Below are 15,645 nucleotides of genomic sequence, written 5' to 3' on the forward strand. Positions count from 1 at the left end.
GAAGGAAGAAAAACTCTCCCTGCCATGCCAACCACAATCCGACTCTGAGTCATCCGAAAACTTCGAGCTCTGATCAGCTCTCCGACACCGAGTACTGAGCGCCATCTCTGTCCAAACGATTCAACCTCCTTCACGGTCGCTAAAAGCAGGCAAGGCCGGGGATTTTGAGGCCTACCCTCCAAAAGATTCCCGACCACACAGTAATGACAGCAGCGAACGGGCGTTTCAGAAATTTCTTCAGATGTTCCTCTGTGCTTTCACGTCCATTTGCCATCAAATCAGAATTGTCCATGGCCCCTATTTAACGGATATGATATCATTTTTCACCGGAGGGCTGCGCACACGCAGGCGCGACGCCATCTTCTCCTCCCGCCTTTATAGGTCAGAAGTTATTAATCAGGAACCAAATTACAGTCTTAACCTTTTCCAGTTTTACTGTCAATATGAGTATTTTTCTAACTACATGGACATGAAGTAGTCACCCACAGCAACCGAAATTTCCTAATCTTTCATTATGATGTTTATTTTCAACAGCTATTCCACCGCAGATACTCCAGTGTCCTGGAAGCATGAAAGTCCGTGCTGGAGAATCCGCAGAGCTGTTTTGTAAGATTGCTGGAACACCACCACTCAGCTACACATGGCTAAAATTTAGAAAACAGGTAATCTTCAATCCTTTCACTTAAATACTGGCTGCTTCTGCCTGAAAGGACATGCATGTTTGATTAGTAAAGTTGAAAAGAGTTGCATTTATTGTCTTCTGAACAAGTAGCTGTGTGCATGCACAGGGTACGTGCCGCTGTTGCTGCTGCAGTGACGTTTCTGGTTGGACTGTGCTCACTTGCAGTCATGCATACAATGATAAACTTGACATTCAGCTTTCAATAGACAGCTTCACACAAAGAAAAACATTAATTAAACATAAATTATATACAGTTTTACAGGAAAGAATGCAATTCGACTGTGGAAAAAAATGTCCATTGTTGTGCAAAATGATCTGTTGTGTATTTAATATTTCAGTAATATTTGAGTAATGTTCTATGTACTGTGTGTGTGTGTGCGTGTGTAGTTTGATTAAGCATTCTTGTTCATTTAAATGACTAATTCTGGATTATGTGTATAAAAACACGAATTGCTTATGTCTTCACCCTACCACATTATATGCATTCCTCACTTAAAGAAAACTCGGAAGTTAGACCCACATTTTGGACTCCCGTGTTTTCCTTTGAATTAGTTTACTGTTTTGAATTTACAAAACGTAATCTGATCAAAATGGTGATGGTGTTGCCGTGCTGAGGTAGTGATGAGGGTTGTGCAGATTGCTTCAAAAACTGAATGGTTGATGGGAAGTATTTCTTAATCCCCGAGACCTGGGGCCAATCCTGCTGTCCATGTGGAATATGTACATTTTGCACGGGTTTCCTTTGTATGCTTTGTTTCTCTCCAGTATCCAAAGATTAGGTTAGTTGACTACTGTAGATTGCCTCTGCAGTATAGGGAAACAGTAGAGTTTTGTACAGAGCTGATGCGTAAGTGAGGAGAATAAAATGCTAACGGTGTATAAATACGTCTAAGAAGCCCACAACCTTGCCGTAGGGTTTGGAGGCTTGCGTGCCTCAATGAACCAGAGGGCGATGTTTTCTGGAGTCAGGGCCTTGTGCTTTGACTCTTGGTCAAAGAATCCCATGCCAAACAGGTCAAAGGGTAGAGGACAGACTAAGTGTGGTCCACTGGTCCTCCAGGTACGGAGGTTCAGCTCAGGGCTAACAACCCTGACTGGCCAAATAAAATGTTACAGAAGCAGCAATGAACCTTCATTGCTACCCAAGTGCCAACGGCATAATGGGCAGTAAGCAAGAGGGAATTGTGTCAATGGATTACTGTGGACTCGGTGAACTGAAGGGCCTGGGAAACATTGTGGAGTTTTGTCTCAGGTTCACTCAGCTAAGATAATGGAAAGTTTTCTCTCTTCATCCCTTACTTTGTTCCTGTTTCAGATTAAAGAAAGTGATCATATAAAAATAGAAAATACTGACAGTAGCAGTAAGCTAATCATCTCTTCAACCAAGCATGATGACTGTGGCTGCTACAACTTACTGGCCGAAAATAAGATAGGAAGCAAACAAGTTCAAGTTAACCTCACAATTGTAGGTAAGTGAATTAAGTGAATCACCCCAACAGCCTTTTCAATGCAGTTGGCGTAATGGCCATGTGTGTTCATTAATTGTTACAATGTTTGTAGATTTATTAGAATGGATATTTGTCTGGAGATAAGCTCTGTGCTCAGCTTTTGTGAGGTTAGGTAAAACAAGAACGAAGGGTTTCCTGAATGCCCTGTGGAACTGTATACTGCAATTGCAGAAGTGTATGTTCCACCAGTTGGCAAATTGGTAGTGGAGATTATTCAAGGCAAATCCGTTTTCCAAGTTTGGAGCTAAATAGATTAAACAGTTGTTAAGGGGAATGGGTGAAGGAGTAGCATTAGAGACTGGTCACATCATTGATGTCGTCTCAAAGTACAAAGTAAATTTACTATCAAAGTACATATATGCCAGCATATGCAACCTGAGATTCATGTTCTTGTGGGCATTTACAATAAATTCAAGAAACGTAGTAGAATCAATGAAAGGCCACATCCAACAGCAAGGACAAACAACCAGTGTGCAAAACACAACAAACTGTGCAAACGGGGGGGGGGGGGGGGGGGGGGAGGAAGGACATAATTAATTAATTAATAGATACATCGATCAATCAATATAATGGGACCTAATCACAGAGGCTGGCCCATAGTTATTTTCTATCACCTTAATAGCAGCAACTATAACTAATTAATAGTTCATTATATCAATTGATGTCAATTTGCAACTTGGGAGCTGCTACCAGAGGCTATTCTCTCCCACAAGCCTGCATTACCATCAGTTAATTGTAGCTGATCTATATTTTAATTCTATTTATCTTCCTTTGTTCAGTGTTATTTCCACACTTCCCTAACAGAATTATGTTGCCTTCAAGCTTTAATATTCCAGTAGACTCAGTCGCTCCAGGCTTTGACCAAGCATTTCCAGATTTCCATCGCCCTTTATGTGCTGCTAAATGGCTCAGGTCTGTTTATATGTAAAATGTTGCAAATACTTGAAATCTGAAATGAAGCAATCAGTACAAGAATTCAGGGGAATTCAGACAGCATAGTCATAGTCATAGTTTATTGATCCCGGGGGAAATTAGTTTTCATTACAGTTGCACCATAAATAATTAAATAGTAATAAAACCATAAATAATTAAATAGTAATATGTAAATTATGCCAGGAAATAAGTCCAGGACCAGCCTATATTGGCTCAGAGTGTCTGACCCTCCAAGGGAGGAGTTGTAAAGTTTGATGGCCACAGGCAGGAGTGACTTCCTATGACGCTCTGTGCTGCATCTCGGTGGAATGAGTCTCTGGTTGAATGTACTCCTGTGCCCAACCAGTACATTATGTAGTGGATGGGAGACATTGTCCAAGATGGCATGCAACTTGGACAGCATCCTCTTTTCAGACACCACCGTCAGAGAGTCCAGTTCCATCCCCACAACATCACTGGCTTTACGAATGAGTTTGTTGATTCTGTTGGTGTCTGCTACACTCAGCCTGCTGCCCCAGCACACAACAGCAAACATGATCGCTCTGGTCACCACAGACTCGTAAAACATCCTCAGCATCATCCGGCAGATGTTAAAGGACCTCAGTCTCCTCAGGAAATAGAGACGGCTCTGACCCTTCTTGTAGACAGCCTCAGTGTTCTTTGACCAGTCCAGTTTATTGTCAATTCGTATCCCCAGGTATTTGTAATCCTCCACCATGTCCACACTGACCCCCTGAATGGAAACAGGGGTCGCCGGTACCTTAGCTCTCCTCAGGTCTACCACCAGCTCCTTAGTCTTTTTCACATTAAGCTGCAGATAATTCTGCTCGCACCATGTGACAAAGTTTCCTACCGTAGCCCTGTACTCAACCTCATCTCCCTTGCTGATGCATCCAGCTATGGCAGAGTCATCCGAAAACTTCTGAAGATGACAAGACTCTGTGCAGTAGTTGAAGTCTGAGGTGTAAATGGTGAAGAGAAAGGGAGACAAGACAGTCCCCTGTGGAGCCCCAGTGCTGCTGATCACTCTGTCGGACACACAGTGTTGCAAGCACACGTACTGTGGTCTGCCAGTCAGGTAATCAAGAATCCATGATACCAGGGAAGCATCCACCTGCATCGCTGTCAGCTTCTCCCCCAGCAGAGCAGGGTGGATGGTGTTGAACGCACTGGAGAAGTCAAAAAACATGACCCTCACAGTGCTCGCTGGCTTGTCCAAGTGGGTGTAGACACGGTTCAGCAGGTAGACGATGGCATCCTCAACTCCTAGTCGGGGCTGGTAGGTGAACTGGAGGGGATCTAAGTGTGGCCTGACCATAGGCCGGAGCAGCTCCAGAACAAGTCTCTCCAGGGTCTTCATGATATGGGAGGTCAATGCCACCGGTCTGTAGTCATTGAGGCCGCTGGGGCGCAGCGTCTTCGGCACAGGGACGAGGCAAGACGTCTTCAAATAATAGTCATAGAAACAGGCCCCTCAGCCCATCTGGTCCATGCTGAGCTATAAATCTGCTTAATCCCATTGACCTGCACCCAGACCATAGCCCTCCATCCCCCACCCATCCATGTACACATCCAAATTTCTCCTAAACGTTGAAGTCAACCTCAGAGGCATCACTTCCACTTGCAGCTCATTCCACACTCTCACCTCCTTCTGAATGAAGAAGTTCCTGCTCATGTTCTCCTTAAACATTTCACATTTCACCTTCAACACATGACCTCTAGTTCTAGTCTCATCCAGCCTCAGTAGAAAAAGCCTGCTTGCATAAATCCCTCATAATTTTGTATTCCTCTGTCAAATGTCTCCTTCTTCTGCATTCTAGTAAATAAAGTTCTAACCTATTCAACATTTCCCTGTTATTTAGACCCTCAAGTCCTAGCAACATCCACGTACACTTTCTGTGCACTTTTTCAATCTTATTCATATTGTTCCTGTAGATAGATGACTAGAACTACTCCAAATTAGGTCTCACCAAAAGCTCTCTATATACCTGCAATGCCATTTTCAAGGAATGGATGGAGAAAAAAAAAATCAGAGTTAATATTTCAGTTGAATGGTCAAAGTTATCTTAAGCATTTTTAATTTTAGTTTTAATTATTGTGCTTTTACAAGAGGAAATGATTTTGTTAATGAAAACTACTAGTTGTTTCAAATAATTTGATACAATCACTGCTAAATGTCTTGTCAAGGGAATACAAACTGTGTAGACAATTGGTTTTCAAAATTTAATCCTTAAAACCTCACTGTCATTTTGGTACATGTGCAAAATACTGCTTAAAAAGCTGGTCAATCTTTCTTGAGGTTCAGTGCCCAAAATTAAACAGATCTTTGCATGCGGTCTGATCAAGGGATAAGAACAACTAAGTTATATATTCATCACTGCAGAAGGCCTGTCTCCTTGAAATAAACATCTCTGTGGCTTCATGTCTTTTGTCAAAGTGAATCCTCTCATTCAGTTTTGCTGCCTTAATTTATTCATTGGTCCGTGCCTTTACATATACGTGCTGGTTCTTACTGCTCTGCTTGTTGATTTGATATGAGTTCTCTAGTTCATACAAAGCTGACATTCAAAGAACACAATTTTGCAGTTTGTGATGGTTATGTCTTGGCATTGTTTTCTTGTTGCAAAAGTGAGGTTACAAAATAGACCGTTTCACTGAACGCGACACAGACTGGGAGACTGTTTCACTGAACACCTACGCTCTGTCCGCCAGAGGAAGCAGGATCTCCCAGTGGCCAGACACTTTAATTCCACGTCCCATTCCCATTCTGACATGTCTATCCATGGCCTCCTCTACTGTCAAGATGAAGCCACACTCAGGTTGGAGGAACAACACCCTATATTCCGTCTGGGTAGCCTCCAACCTGATGGCATGAACATTGATTTCTCTAACTTCCGTTAATGCCCCTCCTCTCCTTCTTACCCCATCCCTTATTTATTTATTTGTTTGTTTGTTTATTTATTATTTTCCTTTCTTCTCTCTTTTTTTCTCTGTCTGTCCCTCTCACAGTAACTCCTTACCCGCTCTCATCTTCCTCTGGTGCTCCCCTCCTCCTTTCTTTCTTCCCAGGCCTCCTGTCCCATGATCCTCTCCCTTCTCCAGCCCTGTATCCCCTTTGCCAATCAACTGTCCAGCTCTTAGCTTCATCCCTCCCCCTCCTGTCTTCTCCTATCATTTCAGATCTCCCCCTCCCCCTCCCACTTTCAAATCTCTTACTAGCTCTTCTTTCAATTAGTCCTGACAAAGGGTCTCGGCCCGAAACGTCGACTGTACCTCTTCCTATAGATGCTGCCTGGCCTGCTGTGTTGTTTGAATTTCTGCAGTTTTCCTTGTGTTTGCAAAATATGATATCTTTTCTTTTTTTAAAAAATAAGAATCGTGCTATTATCATGGATGGTATTTCCTATAATCCACTGGTTTGCAAGACCCAATGATATAGGAGAAGAATTAGGCCGTTTGGTCCATTGTTTGTGACTCATTTATTATTCCCCCTGAACACCATTTTCCTGCCTTCTCCTGATAACCTTTGACATCCTTCCTAATCAAGAACCTATCAAACTTCACCTTAAATATACCCAATGACTTGGCCTCCACAGCTGTCTGTAGCAATGAATTTCACAGATTCACTACCCTCTGGCTAAAGAAATTCCTCCTCATCTCGAAAGGGGTGTCATTTTACTCTGGAGTTAGACCATAAGACCATAAGACACAGGAGCAGAAGTCAGCCATTCGGCCCATCGAGTCTGCTCCGCCATTTTATCATGAGCTGATCCATTCTCCCATGTAGTCCCACTCGTCCGCCTTCTCACCATAACCTTTGATGACCTGGCTACTCAGATACCTATCAATCTCTGCCTTAAATACACCCAATGACTTGGCCTCCACTGCTGCCCGTGGCAACAAATTCCATAGATTCACCACCCTCTGACTAAAAAAATTTCTTCGCATTTCTGTTCTGAATGGGCGCCCTTCAATCCTTAAGTCATGCCCTCTCGTACTAGACTCCCCCATCATGGGAAACAACTTTGCCACATCCACTCTGTCCATGTCTTTTAACATTCAAAATGTTTCTATGAGGTCTCCCCTCATTCTTCTAAACTCCAAGGAATACAGTCCTAGAGCGGACAAATGTTCCTCATATGTTAACCCTCTCATTCCCGGAATCATTCTAGTGAATCTTCTCTGTACCCTCTCCAACGTCAGCACATCCTTTCTTAAATAAGCAGACCAAAACTGCCCACAGTACTCCAAGTGAGGTCTCACCAGCGCCTTATAGAGCCTCAACATCACATCCCTGCTCCTGTAGAAATGAATGCCAACATTGCATTCGCCTTCTTCACTACCAACTCAACCTGGAGGTTAACCTTAAGGGTATCCTGTACGAGGACTCCCAAGTCCCGTTGCATCTCCGAACTTTGAATTTTTTCCCCATTTAAATAATAGTCTGCCCGTTTATTTCTTATGCCAAAGTGCATAACCATACACTTTCCAACATTGTATTTCATTTGCCACTTCTTTGTCCGTTCTTCCAATCTATCCAAGTCTCTCTGCAGACTCTCCGTTTCCTCAGCACTACCGGCCCCTCCACCTATCTTCGTATCATCAGCAAACTTAGCCACAAAGCCATCTATTCCATAATCCAAATCATTGATGTACAATGTAAAAAGAAGCAGCCCCAACACGGACCCCCGTGGAACACCACTGGTAACCGGCAGCCAACCAGAATGGGATCCCTTTATTCCCACTCTCTGTTTCCTGCCAATCAGCCAACGCTCTATCCACGTATGTAACTTTCCCGTAATTCCATGGGCTCTTATCTTGTTAAGTAGCCTCATGTGTGGCATCTTGTCAAAGGCCTTCTGAAAATCCAAATATACAACATCCACTGCATCTCCCTTGTCTAGCCTACTGGCAATTTCCTCAAAAAATGGTAATAGGTTTGTCAGGCAGGATTTTCCTTTAAGGAATCCATGCTGAGTTCTGCCTATCTTGTCATATGCCTCCAGGTACTCTGTAACCTCATTCTTGACGAACGACTCCAACAATTTCCCAACCACCGATGTCAAGTTAACAGTTCTATAATTTCCTTTTCGCTTCCTTGTCCCCTTCTTAAATAGCAGAGTGACATTTGCAATCTTCCAGTCCTCTGGAACCATGTCAGAATCTATCGACTTTTGAAAGATCATCGCTAATGCCTCCACAATCTCCACAGCTACTTCCTTCAGAACATGCGGGTGCATTCCATCTGGTCCAGGAGATTTATCTACCTTTAGCCTATTCAGCTTCCTGAGTACTTTCTCTGTCGTAATTGTGACTGTGCACACTTCTCTGCCCTGACACCCTTGAGTGTCCGGTATACTGCTGATGTCTTCCACAGTGAAGACTCATGCAAAATACTTGTTCAGTTCCTCTGCCATCTCCTTATCTCCCATTACAATTTCTCCAGCATCACTTTCTATCAGTCCTATATCTACTCTCACTTGTCGTTTACTCTTTATATACTTGAAAAAGCTTTTAGTATCCTCTTTGATATTATTTGCTAGCTTCCTTTCATAGTTAATCTTTTCCCTCTTAATGACCTTCTTAGTTTCCTTTTGTAAGGTTTTAAAAACTTCCCAATCCTGTGTCTTTCCACTAATTTTTGCTTCCTTGTATGCCCTCTCCTTTGCTTTAACTTTGGCTTTGACTTCTCTTGTCAACAAACGTTGCATCCTTTTTCCATTCAAAAATGTCTTCTTTTTTGGGATATACCTGTCTTGCACATTCCTCATTTCTCGCATAAACTCCAGCCACTGCTGCTCTGCTGTCTTTCCCGCCAGTGTCCCTTTCCAGTCAACTTTGGCCAGTTCCCCTCTCATGCCACTGTAATTTCCTTTACTCCACTGAAATTCTTTGTAGCTGCATCAATATGTTGGGTCCCCTCAGACACCCAGGAACCTGAAGTTGCTCACTCTTTGAAATTCAACAAAGTGTCCATTGGTGATGAACTATCTGAGCAGTTCAGAATCATATATGAGTGGTGATGGTTGCTTTCACTGTTGCAATAACCTGTAGGCTGACTATAAAAGCTTTGATCTTATCGCTCCCTGCGTGTTGTTCATTTTTATTAAAAAGTAATTTCAGGAATTTTAACTCTCCTTTATTTTCATGTTGTGTTAGAAACATCAGTTGTTTCTATTCAAGCTAAACAGTTGAAACCATTTTCAACCTGTCTTGTGAGGCACAGATGAGATGATTCCTGACTAATTAATTGGTACAACCACACTTGTGCATTGTGTTGCTTTATGATTTAAAAAAAATTTCTTCAGAGATTTTTCCACCGAGAGAGTGGCCTATAAAAAGAAAACTGCTTCGAACAATCTCACAGTGAGCAGTAATAATTGTCAGGAGCTGTAAACTGTTACTGTTGGAGGGAGACTTCAGTTCTGGCCTTTTATGGTTTCGGTTTCTTCAAATGATTTATTTAAAAAGAATGGTGCTGCCAATAGTCTCAGCGTGGATTTTGTCCAAGTTGTCTTGTTGTCTACTAAGTGCCTTGATGGCTGCATAGCCCAGAGAGGGAAATTGCATTGGTTAGTATGTGTCTGCTCTTCATCTGTTGTTCAGACATCTAAATTATCCAACAATTGTGAAAATGCAGAAAGCTGGCCACTTATTAATGAGTAATAATTTATCAAATCTGGCTTTGTTGAATTTGATAAACTTGATAACCATTAAAATAAATTATTTGTTCGTTTTGTGGCATGCATTTACACCAGGCTTAGTAATTTCTGGAGAATTTGTTGGAGCTGATGAGTGCTATGAGGCTGGATTCTTTTCCCAAACACTCAGCTCAAATTATTCTTTAATATAAACTGCTGCAAGAGTGATTTGATAGCAGTATGGCAAAGTCCAGGGGTACTGGTGAATCATGAGACCAACAGCATCTTCCCTTTCACCAGAGAAATAGGGAATTAAAGAGACAGAGGAATGGGGGAGAAGGAAATTGATGAATGAGAAACAAGTGAGATGCTGAAAGGGATATGAGGTAGTGGGAGTTGTCTAAAAGAAGATAAAAACAGACAGTAAGGAAAGGAAGTAAAGCATATGAGTTTATAAAGAAGAACTGCCTGGAAGCCTTTCCTGGCTGCATGCCTGAGAATACATGGATTTGGACGTTCCCTTGTTGGGCCTCCAGGGTTGAGTGGCATTTCAGGCCACCATAAAATAGCAGTCCTGACTTGCTGCCGAGAGTTTGATTCAGTGCAAGAGACAGATGCTAATGTTTCTTAAAGCTGGGTCTGTGATCAAGGTGATCAGTTTCCTTAACGTGCAGAGCTAGCAGTGGCTACACACACCAGAATGCCTGCCCAGCTACGAAATAAGATCACCAGATCAGGGTTGCTTGGTAAAACTGAGCTGGTGAAGCTTGCTCACCATGTTCAATCGTGACCCAAGTTCGAACACTTCTAGTCCATAACACCACTAAAGCATGGCACAGGATGATGATTAGTTCCAGACCACACAGCAACCAAACATCTGTCTGCCATTTAGTGACGTGACCTTAGCCCTAAAAATAGAATAGTTCACACAAAACACAGCACTGTGGAAATATTGGTTCTGCCTTATGGTGAAAAGTGCCTGTACTCGTTCCATCACCACCCTCACACCCGACCCCTGGACCCCTACCTCTTCACAGACACGGCCCATCATATCTTTACACCGGAGCTGAAGAGTCAGATTGGTTACAAAAAGGAAGTACTAATGGAAGTAATTTCCAGAGGTCAGTGACACACAAAATAAATGAAGATCTCACTGAGTTTACCAGGTCTGTCTCTGATGCTCATAACTGACACAGGAGACCTTGAAACAGACACGTGCACGCCTGATTGGTGGTTCTTCCCCTGAGCTTTGTACGGAACTGTTGAGGAAAATGAGTGCCTGAGGCACCTAGAGGCATGAGTGGCGTGGTGGGGTAGTTATCTATGTGTGCACATTGAGCGGTAAGCACTGCAGAGCTAGTTGATTTTTGAGCCCCCATTTTCGGTGGATTGAAGGGTCAGTAACCAAAGAGTACAGGCTTCCATAAATTGATCCACATTAGAAAAATCTCTTCTTTGGTAACAAATGGTTAATATCTAGAATTCACTGCCTGCTAGGATAATGGAAGGAGATTCAGTAGCGTTCTTCAAAAGGAAGCTGAGAAACTATTCAAAGGAGGAACATTTGTATGGAAATGGAAAAAAAGTAGGCTACTGGAGCGCACTGGATTGTTTTTCAGAAGAAGGCACCATAGTATGTAGCGAATGGAGCTACCGTGCCATGACTCCAGTGACCTCGGTTCAGTCCTGACCTTCATCCTGCAGAATTTGTTCATTCTCCTGGCGACCGTGTGGGCTGGTAGATTAATTAGCCACTGGGTTCAATCCTGACCTCTGACATTGTCTGTGTGGAGTTTGCTTGTTCTCTCTATAACCGTGTGGGTTGGTCAATTAGTTAACAACCAGGTTCAATCCTGACCTCTGACATTGTGTGGAGTGTGTATGTGGGTTAGTAAGTTTATTGGCCACTGTAATCTTTTTCGGGTGTATCAAATCTGATGAGAATGCAGGGAGAATGAAATGGGGTAGTGTAAGAATAAGTGATTGACGCTGGGTACAGATTCAGTGAGCAGAAAATCCCGTTTCTGTGCTGTATCTGTTTTTGACTCCATAAGTCATAATACAGTCTCAAAGATCTGAAAGGCTTCCTTCTGTGCTGCAAAAGAAAATGATATAATGGTATAGGCCTTAAGTGCTCCAGAACTACTGGAGAAGTTTGCAAAAAGAAAACCTGGCTGAATGCAGTCCAAAGGTAATCAAGATACATTTAGGTCTGAACTTTATAATTTTGCGAACAGTCTATGTTCATCATCAGTACTCCGCAGAATCAACAGCAACTAGAAATTTCTGCTGGTTGCACTGGTGGCATCTCCATTGTTGACACGAATATGGAGATTAGTGAGGTAGCATGATCTTAGGCGAGTTAGTCAAAACCTAGGAAATGACCTTACCCAAGATCTTGTGAAAGTGCAGGAACTGCCTTCTCACAATGAAAGAAGGTTGTTCAGAGGATCACCAAGAATAATTCATTGTTTTCTTAATGAAAAAGATCTAAAGTAATTTTATATGACTAAATTTGAAACATCTTTTGAAAATCTTTCCAAGATTTTTTTACATGGCTTGGGAAACTGGAAACATTTTTTCAAAGTTTCTCAAAAATTCCAGAAGGCTCACTAAAGTTTTAAACTTTAAAAGTTTATATACAAGTTTCTGACATAATATGAGCACTGTTGACTGCTTTTGTTAATTCACACCAGGTTTTGGGATGAGTCAGTTTGGTTCAGATATTGTGGCCAGTCCAGTCTTGACCACTTCTCCTCTGTCACCTTGTGGCCATACAAAATAATGAGGTGAAAGGAAATGTAGTCACAATCTGCCTGTAGACTGACATGTGTTATCAGCTCTGCACTATCAAGGAAATCTAGATCATAGATTTGTTAGTGTCTCATGAGTTGTGGGGAAAATCCAAGAATAATTGTTATTCCTTTTGGAGAAATAAACAACCGTCATTAATATACAAATCAAAAGAATGCTCTCCTGTGGTTTCCGGTGTGGTATTAACATTTGTCAAAGGACAAGAAGATAAATGTGACTTTTATTAATTTTAATAATATTTTTAGAATATCATGAGATGTTATATTAGTAGCACCATGTTGAGATGCATCAAATTGGTCTGCCTGATAGGGAATAAAAATTCGAAGGAGATACTTCAGTTTATCCTTTCTGTGACCTGATTGTAAATGGCAATTCAAGTCAAAGCTTCCATTTAAACAGAGACAAGTGTAGTAGGTATGCAGGCCAGATACTTTCACTTATTTAGAATGAAACAGGAGACCATTCAGCCCTTTAGTTCCATGCCAGCTCTCAGCAACTCAAGCCAATCAATTCCGCTCCTTCACTTTCTCACCCAGAGTTCCCTCTAGACCAGGAGTTCCCAACCTAGGGTCCATGGACCCCTCGGTTGAAGGCAAGAGTCCATGGCATAATAAAGATCGGGAACCCCTGCTGTAGATTTATAACCTAATCACTTTCATACTTCTATCAACAGTAGCCAGTTAATTAAGCAGAAAATCACTGGAATGTAGGAAGAAATAGGAGCATCCACCATGTGGATACACGAAACTGTACACAAACTCTACACAAGCAGCAAATGAGATCAGGATCAAATCTAGGTCCCTGGAGCTGTGAGACAGCAGTATTAACTGATGCACCACCATGTTGTCCACTTCTGTGTTCCAGCCAAAGTCATGGGCTTCATTGTAAACTCAGTCAGCTCCTTTATGGGCACTAGTCTCCGTAGTCCTGAAGAAGGGTCTCAGCCTGAAACATCGACTGTTTACTTTTTTCTATAGTGTCACATGACCGGCAACAATGAATATAGAAATGAGTCCGGTTTTATAAACAAATAAATATTTATTAAACTCTGCTCAACATTAGTAAAAAGATAAACAAACGAAAACCTTAACCGGAAGTAAACTGCTATGTGGCCGTTTAACAAACTGCCAAACTCAGTGCTAGTTCTTAAAATGGTAAATGCGAACACAGTATTAAAGTGGTAAATTGGAACACAGTTCTTAGAATGGTAAATTTGAAAGTCCAAGAGATTTATACAGTCAATTAGGAGAGAGTTTCCTGAAGTAAAGAACTCCTCGAGGACTTGACGTTACTGCTGGTCCCAGCCGGAACCTGCCTCGTCCGCAGAATTCATGACGATGGAAATGAAACCGTTTAAAGGAACTGACCTTTTCCTCTGTAGAATAGACACTGCACAACCTTTTCTGCTTTAGCAGAGGTTATTTCATGCAGATCACTCTTTCTTGAACGAAGATTCAATAATGGTTGATCCTCTCCAATACCGCCGAACGATATCAGCTTTACTCGACTCCTTCAGGTTCCGTACCTTAGTAATGTCCTCACTCTCCAATACTACTGAAAAGGTACAGCTGGCAGCTATTGGTGAAACTGCCGGCCCAACACTTCTGTACCTTACAGTAGAAAGTAAAACTCCGTTTTAAAACTAAACTGCGTGATGGGACGAATACGCAGCATAGCGGAGTATCTGACTGACAATCTAACTGAAAACTAACTGCGTCACCAGGGGTCTCCCCTTTATACCTGTGGTGGACACGTCATCACGTGACCTCACATCGGTGGGAAAATTACATCAGGTGACCTCCAAAAGACCATTACATCATGCTCATCAGCTACTCAATTACATCATGGTCATAAGACAGTCACAAGATATCCATGAGGTATGTAACAATAGATAATGACTGGCTGCTGAATTCCTCCAGCATTTTGTGTGTGTGTAGCCTTTGTTGATCCAGAACATCTTCAAGGAGCGATCCCTCAGAAAGGTGGCATGCATCATTGAGGACCCCCATCACCCATGTCATGCCCTGTTCTCATCGCCACCATCAGGGAGGAGGTAGCGGAGCCTGAAGCCAAACCCTCTGCCATCTGGTTTCTGAGTGGACATTGAACCCATAAACACTACCTCACTACTTTTCTTATTTCTATTTTTGCACTACTTATTATACGTATATTTTTTCTTCTATTAACTTTGTATTACGTCATACTGCTGCTGTAAAGACAACAAATTTCACAACATGTGCCAGTGATATTAAACCTGATTCTGATTCTTTAGAAAAAATACCAGGGAAAAGAACACATCCAATGACTTTCTGCATTTAGCTACATATGCTGTTGGATATCTACCAAAAATAACAGTGGAGCATTGTGTCTTTGATCACTGAAAGCTACAATTAGATAAACATCTTCGAAAGAAATGCAGCAACAAAGATATAATGATATACCTGATGGAAACCTGTGGTTTGCTCTCACTAAGCGCAGAAAATTGTAATTATGTATACATATCGAACTTCCCTTCTGAAACTGGAACCAAATTTCAGAAGCAGAAAATTACCACCTTCTGAATTTAGAACCAGGATCAGGTTTCATATCAATGACATATGTTGTGAAATTTGTTATTTTGCAGCCGCAGTATGTTACAATACATAAATTAAGAAGTATAAATTGCAATAAGAAAGATTTATAAAAATTAAATTAATTGAGTAGTGAAAAGGGAGAGAAAAAAATACTGAGGTGGTATATATGGGCTCATTGTCCATTCAAAAAATCTAATGGCAGAGAGGAAGAAGCTGTTCCTAAAATGTGAGTGTGTGTCTTCAGGCTCCTATACCACCTCCTTGATGGTAGCAATGAGAAAAGTGTGATGGGGGTCCTTAATGATGGATGCTGTCTTTTTGAGGCATCACCTTTTGAAGATGTCCTGGCTGTTGGAGAGACCAGTTCCCATGATAAAGCTCCCTGAGTTTACAACTTTCTGCAGCCTTTTTTCCAATCCTGTGTAGTGGTCTCTCCATACTAGACAGTGATGCAAGCAATCAGAATGCCCTCCACGGTACATCTGTAGAAATTT

The 15,645-nt window shown here is 41.9% G+C and overlaps 1 protein-coding gene across 2 annotated transcripts in view; it reads left to right on the forward strand.

Moving 5' to 3' along the window:
- Window positions 1-15,645, forward strand: part of LOC140199600 (myosin light chain kinase, smooth muscle-like) — a 356,925-nt gene that overhangs the window by 275,606 nt on the left and 65,674 nt on the right. For both annotated transcript variants that reach the window (XM_072261938.1, XM_072261940.1), the window contains exons 20-21: window positions 535-662; window positions 1,998-2,151. In XM_072261938.1, coding sequence (XP_072118039.1) covers window positions 535-662; window positions 1,998-2,151 — 282 coding nt within the window. The remainder of the gene's footprint in view (window positions 1-534; window positions 663-1,997; window positions 2,152-15,645) is intronic.

The sequence above is a fragment of the Mobula birostris genome, chromosome 6, assembly GCF_030028105.1.
Source record: "Mobula birostris isolate sMobBir1 chromosome 6, sMobBir1.hap1, whole genome shotgun sequence".
NCBI lineage: Eukaryota > Metazoa > Chordata > Chondrichthyes > Myliobatiformes > Myliobatidae > Mobula > Mobula birostris.